Genomic DNA, 22,719 nt, shown 5'->3' with positions numbered 1-22,719 from the left:
ATGGAAGGTATTCGTTAAGGGCGGCTACAGATACAACACATGGAAAGTATTCGTTAAGGGAGGCTACAGATGCAACACATGGAAGGTATTCGTTAAGGGAGGCTACAGATGCAACACATGGAAGGTATTCGTTAAGGGAGGCTACAGATACAACACATGGAAGGTATTCGTTAAGGGCAGCTACAGATACAACACATGGAAGGTATTCGTTAAGGGAGGCTACAGATGCAACACATGGAAGGTATTCGTTAAGGGCAGCTACAGATACAACACATGGAAGGTATTCGTTAAGGGAGGCTACAGATACAACACATGGAAGGTATTCGTTAAGGGCAGCTACAGATACAACACATGGAAGGTATTCGTTAAGGGCGGCTACAGATACAACACATGGAAGGTATTCGTTAAGGGAGGCTACAGATGCAACACATGGAAGGTATTCGTTAAGGGAGGCTACAGATACAACACATGGAAAGTATTCGTTAAGGGCGGCTACAGATGCAACACATGGAAGGTATTCGTTAAGGGCAGCTACAGATGCAACACATGGAAGGTATTCGTTAAGGGAGGCTACAGATACAACACATGGAAGGTATTCGTTAAGGGCAGCTACAGATACAACACATGGAAGGTATTCGTTAAGGGAGGCTACAGATGCAACACATGGAAGGTATTCGTTAAGGGCAGCTACAGATACAACACATGGAAGGTATTCGTTAAGGGAGGCTACAGATACAACACATGGAAGGTATTCGTTAAGGGCGGCTACAGATGCAACACATGGAAGGTATTCGTTAAGGGCAGCTACAGATGCAACACATGGAGGAGAGGAGGTAGATACAACCCAGCAGCACCGACACAGACAGCTAGAGAACACACACTCACACACACAGCTAACACAGCATTGTTAATAGATACAGTACCTGGGGTTTATTGCATCCCTGGGAGCCAGGTTAAAGGAGAAAGCCATGAAAAGAAGCAGAGGAGATGAAAGTTATCAAAGGTGCCACTTGCCAGTCGAGGATGTGAGAAAAAGCAGGTGAAAGCATAACAGGAGGTGTTACGATCGAGCGCTCTGCACCAAGCCGAGAGAAAAGTCAATGTTAGACAGGGTGTGATGTGAAATGTTTATCGTATAAAGATTCCTAAAACTTGCTGTGAGAATAGAAAAGACGTACCCCCATGGCAGATTCAACTTCAATGTTTCAAGTGTATTTGTACAGACATGCAAAAGACTATCTCCTCCCTTTTGCAACACTCCCTTTCATTGTTCAGGGTCTCAGCAGATTAATGCATTTTCAAGGTGAGATTTCAACTTGCTCAGTGCCAAGGACAGGTAGGGAACACAAACACACACACACATTATTATGCTGGCTCGCACACACATCCTTTCTTTCGGCATGCCTGCAGATTGCTGAGCACTCCTGAACCTCCTCATTACCACTGCGGGACATCTTTAACCTCAAGAGACAATAAGACTCCAATTATAAGGTGCTCTGTGTTGTGGTTTTAAACGCCATGTTATCTATTTTTAAATTAACTTTAAAACCTTTGGCACAATTACCTCAAACACATAGGGGCTTGGACTGTGAGCCGTAGGGTCGCCGGTTCAAGTCCCCGAACAGACCTAAATATGGAGTGTGGACTACTACTTTGAGACGTTCCAGTTCACCTCCTGCCCTGCCGTGGTGCCCTTGAGCAAGGCACCGGACAACCCCCTTCCCCCTACTCCCATTGGTCCCTGGGCGCTGTACAATAGCTGCCCACTGCTCCTTGTACTAGTATGGGTTAAATGCAGAGGCCAGATGTCACTGTGTGCTGTGTGCTCTGGATGTGTGACCACTATTCTATCTAGTAGCATGGTGGAGACGCTCTGAGCGTTCAATGTATGTATCTTAATATATAATCATAAACGTATCCTGTTTTCTACATTCAAAGGAAATAATGGCCAATGATTCACCTGGTTATCAAAGCAGAGATTTCTAGATTGAAGAAAAGATACCTGAATTCAAACTGACACAAAGCAAGACGGCAGCAGTTTAAACTGATAATAGAAATGCTACGCCTCACAGGCAGGACGAGCTACCTCTATAGAACGTATTATTGAATAAAACAGCTAGATATTTTGGGAAATAAAAGTAGATGAGAAGCAATACGATAATAAACTGCAGCCAGAAGCCGGTTAGCTTAGCGTAGCACAAAGAATGGAAACAGCTCAGACCTGTAAAACAAATGATTGCTTTTACATCTTCCTAGGAATTGAAAAAGAAAAACATGATTTTGAGTGGTTTCTTTCATACCCTTGGACAGTCTGTTTTTCAGGTCTTTACACTAAGATTAACTAGTTTGTTAATGGCTCCAGTTAAATATGGTATATCGATCTTCTCATTTAACTGGCAGTATGTTTTTCCCAACATATTGAGCATGTTATTCGATAGCTAGCGAGTGGGATACATCTGGTCGCCTAGCAAGAAACACAATAAGTGCTTCTCATGTTGTTTTGATGTACACTTTGTTAATTGTTCATTTCTAAGCCCTAAGATCAGGTAAGCTTCGATACAATGGGTCTTACGTTCATATGAAGAGAAGCTTTGCTATACATGCACAGTACAACCCTGTGGAGACTGGCGATCTTACCTTTCAATTATGTTGGTTTCTCAGAGTCGTCTCTAACTTAACATCTATGAGTTCCAACATAATTCCTCGCAAGAGAAAGTGATGCGTGTCTGCAAGAAGTCCCCTTTCATATATAACTTAAGGCAATTAAGGAGTATGCAGGAGATGAGTGAGCAACGCCAGTGTCAAGGGCACTCCAGCAGAGCCAGGGTCGCTGATGGACACGTTGGCGTTAGCGGGGATTAAACCTGCGACCTTCAGATTACAGGCCGGCCCCGCTAACCGCCGGGCCGCCGGGTGGAGGGAAGGAGTAAAAGGACTATTGATTGTCTGACTCCCGCTGCTTGTGTAATTATAGAACAGCTGTTTGGAGCCTTGCATGCCCGACTGGACGCCGAGTAAACCCAGAAGGGGGAATATTACTCAGAGTTGGGATCTGAGGAGGAGTCTTAAAGCAAGCGGAGGAGAGGCGGAATGGAGGACAAAGGGTAGAGGAGATGTTGGATATTATCATAATTTGTGATGGATAAAATCAGGAGTGTAACGTTCAGTAAACATGAGGCCGCCACATCAACATTTCATTTCAAAGTGAGTGACAGGACAAAGACATTAAGTGAGGGGACAGGGAGTAAATCAGCGTGTGTGTGTGTGTGTGTGTGTGTGTGTGTGTGTGTGTGCGTGTGTGTGGCAAGGTCGTAGGCACAATTAGCTGTTGATATTAGATAAACAGATAGTGTGTTTGAGGTACAAGTGCAAAATGGAGAGAATTGAGAAATAGAGATTATGAGGGGCATATAAAACATTGTGTGTGTGTGTGTGTGTGTGTGTGTGTGGTGTGTGTGTGTGTGTGTGTGTGTGTGTGTGTGTGTGTGTGTGTGTGTGTGTGTGTGTGTGTGTGTGTGTGTGTGTGTGTGTGTGTGTGTGTGTGTGTGTGTGTCCATCCTAAACAAGGCGCCCAAGTGTAAAGGCGCTGCTCTGAGCACACAGGAGAGACATGTGTTGAATTCTAAACACTGTCCTCTTTCACCGCCCTGATTCATACAGGACACTACTACGGAAACTAAATATATTTGTACACGTCGTAATCCTTTAAATAATGTACATCTTTGCTTCTAATGGGGACAGCTCTGTTCCTTCTTCAGGCTTTTAGGTGAGACATCCCTCTCGTCAAATGTGACGGTACATGTCCCTTTGTTACAAGACGAAGCGCAAGAGAAGGCACACGTAGATGATGGGATTATGTTAATGTGATATCAAAGAGAAAAATATCTTACGTTATACCTTAAATCAAAAGCTTTCAATGTTTAATGGGAGCTGCGGTCTTTGACTCTGACAATAAATCTGACAAGTGCGTAAGAAGTGAAGCCACGAACTGTCATCCGGTACGTCAGAAATATCGCACCGGTCAGTCTGTTCCGCTCGTTGGGAAGAACACCAACGCACGCTGCGACACAAGAGGCTGCTTTATTGTAATGAGGCGCAAACAAGACAGAAGCTTAGGTACAACTTCTGACCCGAGTTGTGCATCAACTTAAATCACATTGACAACACTGATTGACAGCGGGTGGGTGTTGTGCTCACTGACTGATGTTAACCCAAATGCCAAAAACAACTCAAAGACAATTAACAATTTTGAGTGCAGGATTAAAATGATGTATAGTCTTCCTGTGCTAAAGTGACATCAATATATATATGTTACAACAATACTTTAGGAGTTGTTCTTAAGGCATTATATCCACATTTGTATTGGACTATCCCTCAGCCACTTCGATGTCACCCTTACATTATATACACAGGATGGATATGTTAGTCTATATTAACAGTGAACATGACATCATGCTTCGTTAGAAAGTGGCTGACATGAGCTCAAATAAAAAAGGAAATGAAAGTAACATTTTCTCTGACATGCTCTCATTCATCAAAATGGACAGATGACCTAGGGGTAAACTTAAAACCCCCCAAAACTAGAATTCAATTGCCCCCCCTAACCTCTCCGCTAGTATCTAAATCTCTGTATGTCCTTTAATGGTGAGGCTACTTAAACTAACTGTTATGAAACGCTGCTACATTAATCAAGACTGATCGACTGACTGATTGCTTCCTTATCTAACATACATGACATTCTCTTTCAAGTGTTAGTAATTATTAAACAGATCAGAGAGTACTCAAGACCAGACTCAGTATGTACACGTTCCAGAAATAACTTGCATTTAGTTTGAACCCTGAGAGAGGGGGGTGTGTGTGTGTGTGTGTGTGTGTGTGTGTGTGTGTGTGTGTGTGTGTGTGTGTGTGTGTGTGTGTGTGTGTGTGTGTCAGCACTCGCAGTGGGAGTTCCCTTGCCGGGTTACAATTGCATTTATATTTTAGGGTGTAAGCCGGCGCCCCAGAGCCGCGCACAATGACTGAGCATGCTGTGTGTGTTGCTCGAGGACACACAGTTGTTTACACACACTCTGCGCTCTACGGGGATCGAACCCACGACCTTGGCGTTAAAGAACAATCTCTCACGAACAATGAAGGCCACTCAGAGCATAAGCTATGTCAGGGTTTGATGCATTACTGAGGATGAGTGCTTGGCATTGGCGTGTGATGTCTCATCGACTCACGAAGCAGCACTAAGTCGTTAAATAAAATGTTTTACACTTTACAATAACAATAATCACATCTGAAACAACATAACGGCCAAACAGCTAACCATTTAGCATGTCTCTTTAATGGCTTTTGACTTAGTGGTAGGAATAACTGCAGTAAAGCTCTAACCCGTCATTAAAACGCTGAATGTTAGTAATTAAAATCTTCAAAGGCAGCAAAGTTAAGTGGTGAAAGCATAAGTACTTGTACTTTATCAAATATGCAGCATTGTTACCGAATACACTACCAACAGTATCATTATAACCGCTTTAACAGCTACCAACAATAAAATGCTACCTATGCTTCAGTTATAATTAAATATAAAGATATATAACTCTTACAGAAGCATTAGTACATTTCATTTGGAGATATTTTCCTGGATAGTACTATTGTGTAATACAGTGGTACTGGTGCTGGTATAGTAGTGTTTTGAGCCGGGTGTGAGTAGTTTGACTGGAATAAAAGACCGTCATCCATCACTGCAGAAAAGTATCATGTCCTTCCAGCATCATCTTGTCTGCAACAAAGTCAAATCCACTATTTCAGATCAAAAAATAACTTACTAACGAGTCTGTCGCATTATATTAACCAGCAGAAATGAAATAACAATGTGATAAGTGATTAAAAGTCAGTTATCAAATCACTGGCTCCAGACTTTTAAATGTGAGGAGTGAATCACATTGGCCTCTGGAAAGTTGGGATGGACATATCTCACTAGTTTGTGGAACTAAACATGTGATTATTAATACAAATAATCATCTCAGCCCGAAGTTACACAGACTTTCACATTTGAAGAGCTTTGAAACCTCAAGTGGCGTGTTGTCGTAGCTCGCCTCACATTCCCCTTCACAGGAGTGACTAAGCTGAATAAAAACCTTGCCTGCCGGAGAGATCTCCTTCCTTCAATCCCCAAGTTTCTCTTTGGTGCATTTCTCACCTCATAAATACGCCTCGGGGTAGGATGGAGGAGAAAACTGAGCGGTGCCTGGCATTCTGAATGCAGGCGATTAGCGTGCTCTGTCAGCTTATAGCATCCGCCCAGATTCAGCTTCTCTGTCAGCAGCAGAGGAAGCGGCGCGCTGCACTCTTGTTAAGTTAGCTCCCTTCCCTTTACTGTACTTCTAAGTGCACTCGAGCACAGCCCATTTGGGATTGCTGGTTGCCATGGCACCCGCTCCATCCTTCCCACAGGAGCGGTACTACAGCGAGGAGAGGAGACGTCGGGCCATGCGAAAGTTCAGTGCAGTCCTTTGAAACGAAAACAGAGCGAGGCTAAATTTAGGAATCGGGGTGGGGCTGAGGGGAGGATGACTCTTGCCGCATTTTCCCTTTTTAAGAGTGTTTCACAGTGGCATGGTGGCAGAAACCCCCGTGGGAACGTCAGGAATGAGGAGAATGCAGGAAATACTGTGTGTAACTAATGCATGCTGGGTATATGCATCATTAAAATGCAGCATTTAAATGTATGTATGTGACGGGACTACGGATGGAAATTAGCTCGAAGCTAAAAATCCGGGTCATTTACATTTGAAAGCATTATTTTTGTTTAAAATGAAATGATAATGAAAATGAAAATGTTTTGCTTCCTATTCCCAGGGAAAGAAAGGAAAGAGGAGCCTGGTACCTCCTCCTCTGCTGGAGTCAAATCCTTTCACAGTTAGTCAAAACTACTACAAACCATATTCCAGTTTCCACTCTCCTCAGACAGAAAGAGTTCGGTCATCTGTCCAGCATTAAAAACGCTGAAACAGCATTTCATTAGAAGACGTGTTGTATTATAAGAACCGCTACAGGCATCTCTACTGTTATGTAAACGAGGGCTTATAAGAATAGAACAGCTGTAAGACGTGTAAAAGTCGGCACTATCAGACTCCCACATTGTTGTTTTTGTCTCATATCTCCGTTCTTCCTCGTCCGTTTTTACTTTCTACGTTGCTTTTATGAAAAAAGACAACAATGAAATCACCGAGTGTGGGGGGACACCTCTGAAGCAAGCGGAGTCAGGACTCGGAGACACACGAGGAGAGCTGGAGCTTTGATGGCAAACACTGGCGGTTTATTTGGAGCTTCGGCCGGACACATGTCACGAGTTGACCACACGGGTGAGATGCCACAATCAATCCTGAAGAGCCCTCCTGCAGCTCCAGGGTTTAACTAGTTCAGAGTGGAACAATCAACATTCTTCAATAGATAGACTAAACAGCTGAGGACACCGAATCACATTTGTTGTCGCTTATGGCTCGAGGTCGTCCACACCCCGAGAAGGATGTGTTCCAGGTGTCCCACAACAATAACTATCTCTGACCGACAGTTGCCCGGTCCCAAACTGGTAACATGGGCAGCCCCTCCTTAAGGGGGATAGCGGCTGCTCAAGGTTGGTCAGCTGCGTCAGAGGGCGAAGGACGACATGCAGGGCAAATTATTCCCCAACACTAAGTACTGTATGTTTTCCTAATCTCGAGGTGGGAAGCCTCTCCATGACAAATCAAAACTATTTGACTACAGTACTTCCTCTTCTCTTAGTTAAATGATCATCACATGGCAACACTCATGTCAGAAAACGATTCTCCAGGACACCGTCACCTGTACATACGAGGGACTAGAACTATTTGCAGCTGGAATTTGCTGAAAGATATCAACGTAATGTCATCACGTACGTGTTGTGGTGCAAACGCTGAACATCAAAGCCCAAAGACATCTTGAAAAAACAGCTGACAACCATGAGAAGCACACACACACATGATCAAAGACACACACACAGCACAGAATAACTTCACCCATTCAACACGGGAGCGTAGATCGACACGCTGAAGCCAGCGGAAGCTACCAGCATCGGTGTAGCGGCGTCAGTTGTGCATAGGATGGGTAAAACAACCATTACACACCACGGGGGAAACGGCTCAGAGCAAAGATTAGGAAAACAGGCTCGACATCACACAGACGGGGACAAGGGGGGCCTCTTTCCCCCGGGACACAAGACACCAAAACACAACAACCGCGGGTCAGCTCGGGCCAGCAGAGAACACACAGAGTTGTTGTAACAGGGAACACACACATTCTGCGACCGTCTGAAGCACAGCGGGCTCGGAAGCGGAGATTGACACAGGAACTAGATCAACACACTGCGGTCCTCTGCGGCGAGGGGGGGGGGGGACACACACGAGCGCAACTCACCGTGTGATACCCCCGGGCTATGGGCGGCTTTCCGGTGGGATACGGATCCACGGTGTCGATGATCGTCTGCCGCTCCCCTTTCTGGTTGATCTTCCGGAAGCGCCGGCGGGACTGTCTGTGCGAGGCTTGTCGCTGAAAGTACTCCTCATTTTCATCCATATAGTCCACCTGGAAGAGATGGGGAGGAAGTGAGAGTCTTCATTTTCATTCACGCTCTTCCTCTTTCAGAACACACACTCGGAAGCCTAGAAAAACCCCACCCTCCTACACTCCATCTCTGATTCCTCCCACCACCTCCTCTTCCTCCTCCTCCTCCTCTTCCCTGCCTGCCGCTCCTCTCATTGCGTACAAATAGAAGTGTGTGTGGGCTGCTCGATGCACACCTACATCAAAGGGTGCTCACAACGCAACAAGAGAGACGGAGGGAGGAAGAGAGGGAGGAATCTGGAGAGACGGGGATTTAAGTGATTGACAATACTTTGAGAAACCGAGACGGAGTAAAAGACGACTCTCCCCTGCCTCGGCTTAAAGTGTCCACCGTGAAATGACAACATCCATGTTTGTATTTGTATTGAATCAAAAAGGGGCAACAATACCATGTTCCAAGTGGAAGCTAGCTTAGGATACCCCAACATAACGGGCAGTGAAGTTATATTCAACAGTTTTCTAAAGTGTGTTCGGGATAAATGGGACCACTGTGTCGCCGGGCGGATCGAGGGTCACGCTTGAACGACATATTTAAGTTGTTCCTTCTTCTCGGACTCATTCCTCCTCCCGCTCTCGATCGCTGCGGCTTCACATTTCACAGCGCTCAGCCTTTGGGATTACACCACCGAAATGTCCCGCTGCCGTACCAACTGCTGCCATGACAACGGCAGGGGAGCCGAGTGTGAGTGAGCGCATAAGTGTGATTGTGTGTCTAATTGCAAATGTGGGCAGAAATGTGTGTGTGTGTGTGTGTGTGTGTGTGTGTGTGTGTGTGTGTGTGTGTGTGTGTGTGTGTGTGTGTGTGTGTGTGTGTGTGTGTGTGTGTGTGTGTGTGTGTGTGTGTGTGTGTGTGTGTGTGTGTGTGTGTGTGTGTGTGTGTGTGTGTGTGTGTGTGTGTGTGTGTGTGTTGTGTGTGTGTGTGTGTGTGTGTGTGTGTGTGTGTGTGTGTGTGTGTGTGTGTGTGTGGTGTGTGTGTGTGTGTGTGTGGTGTGTGTGTGTGTGTGTGTGTGTGTGTGTGTGTGTGTGTGTGTGTGTGTGTGTGTGTGTGTGTGTGTGTGTGTGTGTGTGTGTGTGTGTGTGTGTGTGTGTGTGTGTGTGTGTGTGTGTGTGTGTGTGTGTGTGTGTGTGTGTGTGTGTGTGTGTGTGTGTGTGTGTGTGTGTGTGTGTGTGTGTGTGTGTGTGTGTGTGGCCTAGCATTTCTATACTTGTGGGGACCTACATCTGTTTACACAGTCACGTGTGGGGACTCGCCTCCCTTATGGGGACAAATTGGAGGTCCCCATGAGGTGAATTATTAATTTTAGGGTGAAGACTTGGTTAGGTTTAGGATTAGGGTTAGGTTAAGGGTAAAGTTAAGGGTAAGGGTTAGGGTTAGGCATGTGTTGGTTAGGGTTAAGGTTAGGATAAGTCTCCAGGAAATGCATGTAAGTCAATGTAATGTCCCCTGAAGTGATGCATACATGGTTGGTGTGTGTGTGTGTGTGTGTGTGTGTGTGTGTGTGTGTGTGTGTGTGTGTGTGTGTGTGTGTGTGTGTGTGTGTGTGTGTGTGTGCGTGCGTGCGTGCGTGCGTGCGTGCGTGCGTGCGTGCGGAGACGTGACTGGCTTATTTTTCTTTTGACGTCTCTTTGCTCGTGTTTGTAACGGCATCTTCCTCTCCGTGCGTCTATCTCCCAGCAGAAGCCCTGCTCAGTAATTACAGGGCGGGCGCCTCTTATAGGAAACGGGGTAAGGCCAGAGAGTCTGCAGCGAGCGGAGCAGAGGGTGTTATTACCGAGGGGTTTGACAGTGCCTGATACAGGCTAGGTTAACACAAGCCCCCCCATCGACAGACACACAGCACTTGACAGGATGTGCTGTGGCTGCAGCAGTGTCGTTATTATATACCATCAAGCAAGCGTTATGTCTTGAAAACAGATAGCAAGGCGGGGTATTTGTGTGTGCTATAAATTGTGGAGAGTGTGTGTGATTTTACGGTGGTAGTTTAACATGAAAGAACCGAATCCACATTAGCACTTTAGCGTTAGCGAAAGGGTCCGTTAGCGATGAGACTGGTGTCACGAATTAGCTGAATGTACCAGATTTTACGTTGTTTTTCTGGCTTAAGTTTCCAAACATGTGCACAGCTTTGATCACTGCCCCCTCAACACACCGTGTATGCAACAACAGGCACTATGTTATCCCTCTGTGTTCCTCTTTCAAGGTGGATCGGATTTGTTTAAGTTATGATAATGGCAAGTGTTCACTAATCGATGATATTTATTCTGCTTACTGTGTATTTATGAGGATCTTTCTCAACCATTCAGTTTGTAAGTGTGGAAGAGGATGATTTTAAATAGTATAAAGGTTAGATAGGACAAGCATTTCCCTGGAGATATAACAATTAGGTTCTTACTCATTTAGTTGATCAAAAGAAAGATAATATGCTATACTTTATCAATAACCATCTGAATGTAGCTTCTTTGTTCTGAAGATTGGTTTCTTTTAGATGTGATTTCAAACTAAATATTTCTAGGTGTTTTTACTGTTGTTTGGCGGACGCTGTGGCGCAGTGGGTTGTGTTCAACAGGTTCAAACCCTACTGCAGTCAGCATGTGGTTGTGTCCCTGAGACACTCCACCCCAAATTGCTGCTGTGGGGATTGTCAACAGTACTGAGTATGTAAGTCGCTTTGGATAAAAGCGTCTAACAAGTGACATGTAATGTGGTTTGAACAGGCCAAATTGAGATGGACATTTTCTCTATTTTTTTTACAGATTTTTCGAGGCAACCAGTGCCTTATTTACGTGACAGTGTTGAAAGGGGGAGACAATATGCAATGTATTGATTGATGGGGAAATTATCTTTAATTTCAGTTCCATGTGTCCCTGGGATTTGAAAATCCTTCCTACCAAGTGACAGGATCTCCTCGCAGGGAAAAATACAAGTAACATTCTGCATTAAAAGTCATTTAAAGTAACTGAAGAATGCTTTGAGGAAAAAAGGGAACCGTCTTGAAATAAAACTCTGATCCAGTTCAGATTCAACTCTCTCAAGCTGCTCTCCTGTCAGTTTTTAGCCTGCATGTGTAATTGTTTCACCATCTGACTTAGTGTGTCATCTTATAAACACTTAGTATACTTTAGATTTATTTTCTCGCAGCTGTTTTGAATTTGCACAAAGATGATTTTGTCTGTAGCGTGCCGCTGCCCTTTAACTCCTCATCAGAGCTGCATCTGTCGTGATGTGCCGGCCTCAGACTGCTCTGCCGAACAGATGAATGAGACGGGAATGATTTGTTCGAGACAACTTCCAATGTGAGCCAACATTTCATTCGCCATAAAACTGGGTCAGCGCTGGAGCTGGTCTCCATTAAAGGCAGTTCCATTCAGCTGTGCTTTAAGGCTGCGATGAAATGTCAATAGGAGGCACTTTGTACAGAACATCAAGCATCTACCATGAGTCACATGATACAGCTCATGCTTAACACAAGAAGGAATTCACAATCAATCATTACTCAGTGCGATAAGACATCAGAGGCAACTGCTTGTTTACTTTAAAGCCAGAATAAGGGTTTTAGATGACGGGTTAATGCAATGTACTTCTTTGAATATAAAGACTGTTCTATTAAGCGCTTTTGACACTTGTGTGCTAAAAGTGTGAATAATGGGACTCACCACAATCATCTCTGAGGGTTCCAGGACGATGCACTCACATCCACGTCGCAGGCTGCCTGCTGATCGCTTCCCAAAACTGAAGGGGAAAAATAAATGAAAAAGATAATTAGAAAAACATGAATTAAGACGTCAATGTCAGTTAAGAGCGGAGCAGTTCAATATGACTTACACTCAGTACATGTATGTTTCTTTAGAGTTTGAATCTAGAGGACAGATCCGTTACCGTCTATAGGTGAGTCTCCGCATGACATTTTTAAGCAGGGATTTCGGGATAAAATGTTGAACAGAGCCACATTGAATGGACAGTTCCTCCTTTCAGCGAGACCACTCCCACGTGAAGGGAAACACCCGCCACTGGAAAAGTCCACTCTCGTGACCTCACAGTTTTTACAGTACAAATCTCTTCTAGTGAAGGAGAGGGAAGCCGGGGAGTGTTAAAGGCAGCGGAGACCAAAATGTCTCAAAGAAGGGCAGCAGCCATGGAAAGTCTGAGCAAGAGGAGATCCAACGTGTGGGTTTGGTGAAGAACGCAGCCTTTGTCCAGCATCCTTCTCCATGCACGCACACAAGGACTTCCTTGTGTGCTATATTTACCATCTTTGGTTCAGAATATGACCCATAATTCAGTGGTTTGCTGATCATTTTAAAAGATAAACTCAAGTGACTCAAATAGGAACAGACAGCTGTCGAGTTTTTTATTTTTTTATTTAGAGTCACCAGCAGTGAGCGAGACATTTATCTTTAAAATGAACATTGAGGCAAGTGGCCTGGAGGCTTAAACATTTTAATTTATTTAAAGTGTTTTACAGCTGTAAGCCTTATCACACAAACAATGGAACAAGCAATGCAACAATGGCCTCAGGGGACATTATACAACATCATCAAATAGCTTATCAAGTAATTGAGAAAATAACAAATTGATTAATTATTAAACAACTGTTGTTGGTTGAAGCCTTGGACATGTGTTTCATCCACGTTATAATGAATTTATATTGAGTTTTATTTATCAATTATTTTAAGTCGTTGTTTCATTAACCTTTTCTTGTTTTGTTACATTATCTATTTGGCGTGCAACTATTTAATGCAATTTGTGGGTGTCATGTTGTGCTCTGACAAGTTGCTTATATTTGATAATAATACAACATTGTAATCCTCATTTTTTAGAATAATCTATTGCAGTAACTTGCTTGCTTTTTGTTTGTATTCATGAACTGGGCCTTTAGAAGCAGACCTCACTGTGTGGCTAAAAAGTGCTTGTAAAAAGTTCTCCGTGCTAACAGTGGAGTGGGCAGAGAGTATTAAGGGGCCGACACAGCAACCTGACACCAAAGAACACGCCCCGACGGAACACGACTATTGCGTTGCCTCGCGTCTCTGCGTCTCGGTCAACAGTCGCACTGGAACACACCGCAAAGACTTCAGCCGGCGGCCAAGAAGCACGTACGAACTGCGCATACGTGAGTGTCAATAACTCTCCTTACCAGCAGGTGGCGGTAGTGTGTATTCGTCATTCAAAAGAGGCAACTGGAAGACAGACTGCGTGATAACCGAGAGAAGAAGAACAGACTGCGTGATATAAACAAACGACAAATAGCGTGTGTTCCATTTTCACTCTACAGCGAGAAGCTCACGGGGCTTTCCCGAACCTGAGTCGAGAGCTGGAGTTCAATGAAATCTCAGATTTGCCTTCTTAATAGTTTGTTTGGGTCCCTCACTTCCGTTTCGCTTCTCATGCACTGATTCGCTAAGCTAACAGCCAATCAGAGTCATTTCTTTGGCCGACGGCCTTTAGCCGACAGCCTCCCGATTCAACACGTTTAATCGGCGGTGGAAGGTGTCGGCACGGCCCGAAAAGACACGACTGGGCGGGACACACCAATCTGAGTAGGGCGACAGGACGCTCATCGACGGCCAGACACCTTTCGACATCTATCGACGCCGAAAATCGGCTTGGTGTGTAAGGACCTTTAGTGTAGTGCCACCTGCATGGAGCTTGTGACGGTGGCAGCTCTCATCAATCACACCCACATGTTCAGACCTCTAAATACTGTGGAGGCCGGGCTTGTGGCTACATGTTGGGGGTTCTGCGTGGTCAGACAGGTATATTAACACCAGCCAACTGCAAAGAAATGCCGATACTCCACCTGCCACTTTGACAAAGAGCTAAAATTATCATTGCGGACCCTTTTATTTTCTAAAAAGTGGTGTTTAGCTTGCTCTGCTTTTCTCTTTCTGCCTCCCTTCACAGGGAAGCCTTTGTTGGGTTGTTGGGTTGTTGGTTTTTTTTCCTCTATTGTCAGCCTTTCTGTTGTTTCTCTGCCAGGGCTGCACTTTTACTTGACTAATTTGTCAACTTTCTGATGCCTGTTAAACAACAGTTTGTCAGAAGAGTCCACAGGATAATTGCTGCTGAGAAGCATAAACTCTATCGAAGACTATACTCTAGTGACAGGACAAAGAGAGCTCAGTGCATACGGGCAGTTATGAGGTAAATGCTGATGGCTGCGGTTTGCTTTGCCTGAGCTTCAGTTTAATGCTTTTTAACTCTGCTCGCATCCCCGACATACACACAAGCCTGAATCCCACCACGGGGCCAAAACAGAGCTTCAGCTTGCAGAGCTTACTCAGTACTTTCTCTCATAAGAAGACAAACGTTGTAATTCTTTTGCAACTGCGAAGATGATTTGTCAGCTGGGCAGCGGCTTCACAGAATGGAGAGCGTTTGATCTGCTTTCACAGACATGTGGAGTCGGTACCAGCTTTGGATCCCGTTGAGCCTCCCTTGGCTCGCTCTGCTTTGGTGAAGCGAGGAGTGATGGCACCCCATTACGCGTCGCCAAACACGTTAGGCCACTAAATGCAAACACCAAAGTGACATGTTCAATCATGTCCCTCCATTACATTCCTGACATTAGTAATCCGACCCTCCATTTTGAAGGAGGTGAATGCCAGTGGCAACGTGAGATATTAAAGAAGGGATTATGGAAGTGGAGAGTGAGGGGGCGGGAGGCTTTTCTAACACAAACGTGTCTTGTTTGGAGATTAAAGACTCCACTGCTCTATGATTAGTGCTGGACAAATATCAAGTAGATCTGCTGTGTGGGTGAATTGGTATCAGTCATTTCATATGAAAATAAACATTTCATTATTCGACTAAATGCTTGGTTGGATGGGGATCTTTTTTGACCGAAAGCAAATATTGAATTTTCATTAGCTCTACTTATGATGCCAAAGTGTGTGTGCACAATTTTCTCGCTATTTATAATTCAGCGCTTAGGAATTCTGGTTCACAAGTTTGATATGAAGTTTGTGCGTTTTTCCCCTGAGAACTAGAGTGTGTGCTGGCTGACATACTTCCAAAACCAGATAAGCCAAAGATAGGAAATGTGCCAGATGGCTGAACAGGTATGTAACTCATTTATAACAGAGAACAGCACTGAGCAAACATTATCGCTATCTCTCTGCACAAACATGCTGTTTTATGTGCTGCGTTGTTTTATATATGAAAATCTTCACAATACTTAACTTTGTTGTCACTTTAATTTACCCTGCAGAAGCCATCACAAATACAACAGACAACATAAGGTCCATACATACATAACGTTGTAGCATATCTTGAGTAAAACCCTAAAATCCCTCATCAAAGAAGAAACAAGCCACACATTTTAAATGACTACGTTTGCATTTTAAGAAGTATGTTATATGATATACTTTTTGTACCGCAGCGAAAAGCCACTTTAAAGTCAAATTGGAGTTTCCTTAATGATCAGTGTCTGACTTTTAAATAACATTGAAAACATCCAAGTGATAATCATGACTGGGAAACATATTCAAATTGTGACTTTATGAAACACAGACAACTTTCCCATACCATAATGGTGATGAAACTCTCCCTTTAAAGTGTGGTTTTGACCATAATGCAATGGGGTAGGTTAGCACCTGCTACTCAAATACAACAAGGTAACATAATCATATTTTTTCTGTCGGCATTAGAAAAATATATTTGCAGGAATGTCTTCTTTGAGAGCCTGAATTGTTGTTGCAATTAACATTACTTTCTATCAATTAAACTTCCTTTGCAGGCACAGTATAATATGAAAATGTTATATCACAAGTGTCCTGGCCTAAAGTATTGGTTGGTTCAAAACATCATCCCAATAATCCAAATATGCTTAAATCTCCTTAAATGGTAATAATAATAATAATAATAATAATAATAATAATACGTTTTATTTCGAGGCGCCTTTCAGGACACCCAAGGTCGCCTTACAGTGCATTTAAAAGTTAAAACAGCTAAAACAAAAACGGAACACAATTGAATCGAACCGACAAGGCAATACAGCAGCATCAAAGCATAACACAGGCCAGACAAGAGAGTGGAGTGACGGAGTGAGAGGGGGGTCTGTGATGGCAGGTTGAATGTGTGTTAGAGTGAGTAGGCCAGTTTAAACAGGTGGGATTTGAATGTCGTGATGGAGTCAGACTGTTTGATGTGTGGAGGCAGAGAGTTCCAGAGCCTGGGCGCGGTGCAGCTAAAAGCCCTGGCTCCCATGGTGCTAAGGCGGGAGGTGGGGACAGTCAGGAGTAGCATCATTGTTGTTAGTGATAATCCCTTTTTAGTGAAAAATACACAAGTTAATCACAATTAAATCTTATATTGTCCTATCCCATTCCTATTTGCATAGATCATTTCATACAAGCTGTTTAACCAGTTAGTAGCCAGATAGTACAGTAAAGTGCTCTCTTTTCGTGTTTTAAAGGCGACAATGCAGTAATGTGTTATCAATATTGTAGCGTTTTAAACAATGAGATAGTGAGTAATGTGGACATAATGGCTGAGTCGGCAAATAATAAAACCGTAATGATAAGGTAAATTACGTCAAGGTAGTCGTCTAAACACATTGGGATATTCGATGTTTCTCCGTATTGCTCAGCCCTATCACTATCCTTTGTATATGTGCTGTATCCGTATCAGACAATGTGCATGAGCTGGTTTCAGACAGGCTGCCAGCATCTCATTTTAAAATGACACCCCGAAGCTCCGTCTCAGTGGACTGACTGACGTCTCCCCTGCTTCAGCGGCCTTGCATTCCCCTCCCGTTACACAACGAGGCCGGGGCGTCTGGAATGTCATTCCACATGCATCACCAGCCTTTCACTCTGCGAGCCCCCCGCCAAAGCCTCAGATCCACTCTGGGCCAGTGCGTACAAACCCTAATCTGCACCCCTGGTCTGAGCTGGAGGAGGAGGGTGGCGGGAGGGAGGCTCCGTACTCTGTTAATCCGTTTAACTGAGTAAGTGGTGAGAGGGCACACCGGCTTTTTTAACCCGCCAGATCCTTAAGAAGGACAAAGATTAAACTCTGTGGTTATGCAAGAGATTAGACTCGGAGAGGGAGGGAAGCGGAGGTCATGGCAGAAGAGAGAGGACGCCTCGATGAAAACAGCGACCAGGATTGAAGGGTTTACCAACATCCCCTCTGAGCTGCAGCGGACCATCCACCCACCTCAGAAACACAAACAGAATTCCTCATATCACACACTCACACCCTGAACCTTTGCCCTAACACTTCTCAAATAGAAGCTGACACCGATGCCAAGAATGTGCGAATGACTCCTGACTTTAGCTTCCCAAAATACAACTCCACTGGCATCTTACCGGCAACGAGAGAAGGGCACTGAAGCAGAGTTTTAAACAGAGAGTGACTAGGCTCAAAACTTTTCCAACACGTATAAATCAATCAGCTACACCTGCCTCGAAAGCATTTCTCGCCCATTCTCCCCACAGCAGGAGCTCTATTTTTGTTTTGTTTTCAAAGAGCACACACCCCTTTTATTGGCGGCACACGCTGCACACCGACAAGATCCAAAATAACATCAAAGTCGTGTTTCGCATTCCCGACATGAAGCTTTTACTGCAACCCGTCTCTGAGATGAGACAGATGTTTTACTTACAGCCAAAAACACAGGAGTTTCTCAGCACAGCTTTTAAAGAGCCCGATACAGGAGGAGTAAAGTCTGGACCCCACCCCCGACTCACCCCCGACTCTCCAAACTGCTCCCGGAGTGACACGGCCAACAGATAAGATATAAGATCCTTTCTTCCCAAATATCCCCCGCTGTTAGTCCACAGTGAGCATGGTCCAGACACTTTGCTGCGACTGCGGCATATCGTCCTGCGCACACCCGAGTGTTGCCGACTGAGAACGGGAGTGTGTGGCTCGAAAAGTGTGTGTGTGGATCAGCTTCAGCCAGAAGACTCTGCCCCCTTTCTCTCTCCCCTCTTGCTCTCTCTGTGCAATGTAGCGCGTTGACTACGGCACGCATTCCAGCGTACGACTCACTTTCTGCTACTGAGATGTGTGTGTGTGTGTGTGTGTGTGTGTGCGTGCGTGCGTGCGTGCGTGCGTTTTGGAGGGGTTGAAAGCACATGTCCTCCTTTCAAAGTGAGTCATGGACATATTTACTCATGACTTCTGAAGAAATAAATGAAGTTTGTAATTGTTTAATCAACTGAAATGTCTTTATAATAATGAGTCATTTTGTTGTAACTTAAAGAAGACAAGTCCAGCTGATCGTTCACACAAAATAAAACTATCAGCATACTTTGCAATTAAAGTCACGCCTGTCGAAGATAAAAAGACAATCTAAAAATAGTTCCCATAGATCTCTTTCAGATTCGGAGGCCATCGAGCTACCTTGTTCTGACCGAGTTTAAAGGCAACTTCATAAATTTTTAGATGATTGACCATAGTTTGTTTGTGGAAGCTCAAAACACAGCTCACAGGATGTAATGAGTAGGCAGCATCCAGGAAGAGGGATTAGGCTTTACATTTCTTAACTTAAATAAACATTACTATGGAAACTGTTCCCGAACGCTAATTGAAGAGTTGTTGATTGGACATAAATAATTGTGTTTCACTTACGTCCAAACTGTCTATAAAAGCGATGGGAAGCAAAACGGGCACAACAGACTTCTGACTCCGATTCTTTAATTAGCTCCAACAATCCTGGATCCTACAATTCCCACAATGCAACTTGATAGCTTCATTGAACAGCTCTGTCAAATACTTGAAATGCTTTCAAACTCATTAGCCCCAATTTATAAATTTCAGAATTTCTATAAAAAGATAAATACCGTACTTTTTGGACTATAAGCCGCGACCTTTTTCCCAATTTTTTTTTGTACAGCTAACGGCCACTAGGGAACCTCCTACATCTATGGATTTTACAGGTAAAATTAACCACCTTTAACTCTACGGGCTCTATGACCGGTCCGCGCCCGCCACCTTTAAGCGGCGGGCTCCAGCAGGAAAAGCTGGAGGCCGGAAAAGAGTGAGACAGGTAGCGCGCCAAAGTAAAAGTGGAACCGAGAGACAGAACGAGAGCAAGACAGACGGACAATGTAGCTGCTGCGGCTCATATGCAGGTGCGCTTTATAGTCCGAAAAGTACGGTAACCAAAGCTAAAATAACCCTGACGACTCGCAAACAAAACAGAATACATTATTAGTTGTACATGAGAAAAGCTCATAGCAAAACTGACCTCTGACCTCTCTTTAAAGGAGTTGCTTATAATTCGATGTCAGTACCATTGATTGTTTTTACAGAGTAAGCCAGTGAAATGTGTCGATGGCCTTATTACTCTGGTACCAGCACCCATGTGAGTCATTGTTGGCAACAACAAGCTATTTTTAAATGTTTTTATCTCAAAAGAGGAAAACAATTATCATGGCCTACGTCACCCAATCAGTTTTGAAATGTGATTATAGACATGTTTCATAACCTCTTCGGTGTTTCTGTCTGAGAAGCAAAAAAAAAACAACATTTGCAGTTATAGGAAGTTCTGTTTTTATCCTTGAGAGGAGTAAAAATAACCTGAAATAAGTGAAAGTAATGTTATTGTATCCATTTAACGAGTGAAAATCAAGTCTGTTATCGTCTGTCAGCTTCCACAGAGCACACAGTGTATGAGAAATACTGACAAGAGAAGAGTGAGATCTGTGTTTGCGTGATTACAGAATAAATTATAGCTGGATCACTTTGTCGTCTCTCTGGGCTGCTCCAGGCTGTCAACATGATTTGATGCTTTACTGACCTTTCTTCCAGCAGTTCACACAAACAAAAACGATGAGGGCGACATTCCTCGGTTAACTTGAACCCCGGCTGGCGATCTGAGCTGATTCAGTTAAGAGTTGTGGTCCTGGGTAGCCAATATAAGGCGGGTTATCAGGAAACTGTTCGGAGAATGACCGGAGGTTCAGTCCTGACAGCAGCCAGCTGATAGTGATAATGAATGTAGGCAGCAGGGAGGAGGGAGGAGGGGAAGTTAAAAACTGACCGAGGTTAATAAAGTGTATCATTGTGGAAGTAACGAGTTCCACTCTGTGGGGTGTTGAAACTGCAGCTACAAATATTTCAACATGTTCATTACAGTGTGGTTAATAACGATCCATTCACATTTATGTGGCCGAGTCGCTACTACTCACATGCTTTAACAAAATACAGTTCGGTCCAATTGATTAAAAAAAAGGCAAAAAAGTTGCAGAGAACTAGAGTTGCAGCATCAACACATCTCATCATAGATATATTGATTTTTTTTTTTATAATAACAAATGACTTACTCATACACAAATGTTGACGAATTTTAAATGCAGAAAACCACACTAAATCAACTTAAACATTCATCAGCTTCTTAGTAATTATTTATCTAATATATCATTCCAATAACTTGTATAGACTCGTATTGCACTATTCCACTTTTTGTTTCCTCTCACTTTTTTTTTAAAGAAAAAACATTTTTTTTTTTGTATTACTTTTAATATAGTATATTTTAATATTGATTACTCGTGTCTGCTTATCTGTATTATTGTTGGAGAAGCATGTGACCTAAGATTTTCAACGACATAATTACTCTGTAGCTACAGTTTGACAATAAAGAACCTTGAACCTTGAGAGGCCTTATTATACATGTTGGGGTTTTAACTTTCCTGTAGTGTGTTTTATAGGTTTGTGTGCATGTTAATGGTCTGCAAAGGCTAAAATCCCAAAGTTCCCTCGACTGGGAACATATATCTTGACTTACGTGTCAGATGTGTTTTTGCCTCATCTTACCTAGTTAGACAGTCTCATTTTCTGTGACATATGCCAACATATACATTACATTATTTAACTTCATCGCACAGAAAGCAGACCAAATCAATCATACGGCTTCTTGAGTCGCCCTGTGCACACATTTGAATGTATACAAAGCACAAATAGTATGCAAAAGAGTAAAGCTACCTTCAATCAAAAAGGACTATGAATGATTCAAGCTTCGTTCATAAAACTGTTATGACATACATAAACATGTGTTGTCGATACTGCAGGGTGGAACAGTCAATGTGCTTCTGGATGCTTTACTGGTGTGAGCAACAAAAGATGGCGGGCAGCGATTGGCTCAAGTCCAACAATACTCAATAATGATTCATTAGCATGTAGCCTGACCCTGGTGTGACTGACAGATTTCCTTTAATCACTTGTTTTACACAGCACATGTTTATACATGCTTTAAATCTGTGCCACACGCTTTACTAAGATGTATTTGTGTGGGTTGTATTTGATTTCACGCTGGCCTCTGGGTTAAATTAAGCACACAGCTCCTTCACTGAGTCACTCCTCTTCCCCTGGATCACATCTCACTACAGCAACCTCCGAGGGGAAGCGAGCCGAGCGAGAGAGAAGCACTGAGTGAACGATGGTATCAGGTTTTCAACCGTGTTGCCAGAGCAGATATGAGCAGCCATTTCTGGGTAGGGCCTGTCTGAAACCCAATTCCAGCACATCTTTAAAAGCTTCAGGAAGTCCCGCTGGACTCCGTTCAGTTCCTCGTGTCACAACCAATTTCCGCCTCCATCCATTTTGTCCTCGGTATCTTTGTCGCTATGGCCATTATGAAAGATTCGCAGAAAACAATTCTAAGTATGAAGGAAGAACATTTTGAAAAATAAACTGAAAGAGACGTCTGGTAGTTTTGAGATGATGCAATAGTGAAGGCTGTGAATGTTGGAAAAGTCTCAACGTGTAATAAACCAGTCAAAATTCAAACATGTCACTTCTGTGAAAACAATGGAACACCTGTTGGAGCAGAAGTGTGACGGATATGCCTTCTGCTGTGACTTCACATGGCTTCCAGTTCAATTGAATGCATTGTGCTGGTTTCAGACAGGCTGCCAGCATCTCATTTCCAAACGACACCCTGAAGCTCCGTCTCAGTGGACTGACCGACTTTAAACAAAAAGTGTTGAGCACTGTTGTTTGGAAAACAGTCATACAACCACTGTTCAATAATGAGTGATGTTAGTGCTGAGTGAGTATTACAATGCAGAAGACCATGAAAAATGTAATCAGAATGTGTCCTTTTGAATGTTAAAGTGGAGCTATCATGCTATTTTTAGGCA

General features: G+C 43.6%; 1 protein-coding gene across 1 annotated transcript in view; it reads right to left on the bottom strand.

Annotated features, from left to right (window-relative positions):
* rapgef2b (Rap guanine nucleotide exchange factor 2b) overlaps positions 1-22,719 on the bottom strand; it is a 125,562-nt gene that overhangs the window by 48,513 nt on the left and 54,330 nt on the right. Inside the window, 2 exon segments of the mRNA XM_034093510.2 lie at positions 8,422-8,589; positions 12,283-12,358. Of these exon segments, the coding sequence (XP_033949401.1) occupies positions 8,422-8,589; positions 12,283-12,358 (244 nt within the window).

The sequence above is a fragment of the Pseudochaenichthys georgianus genome, chromosome 10 (genome assembly GCF_902827115.2).
Source record: "Pseudochaenichthys georgianus chromosome 10, fPseGeo1.2, whole genome shotgun sequence".
NCBI lineage: Eukaryota > Metazoa > Chordata > Actinopteri > Perciformes > Channichthyidae > Pseudochaenichthys > Pseudochaenichthys georgianus.
This window is presented reverse-complemented; position numbering and strand designations above follow the sequence as displayed.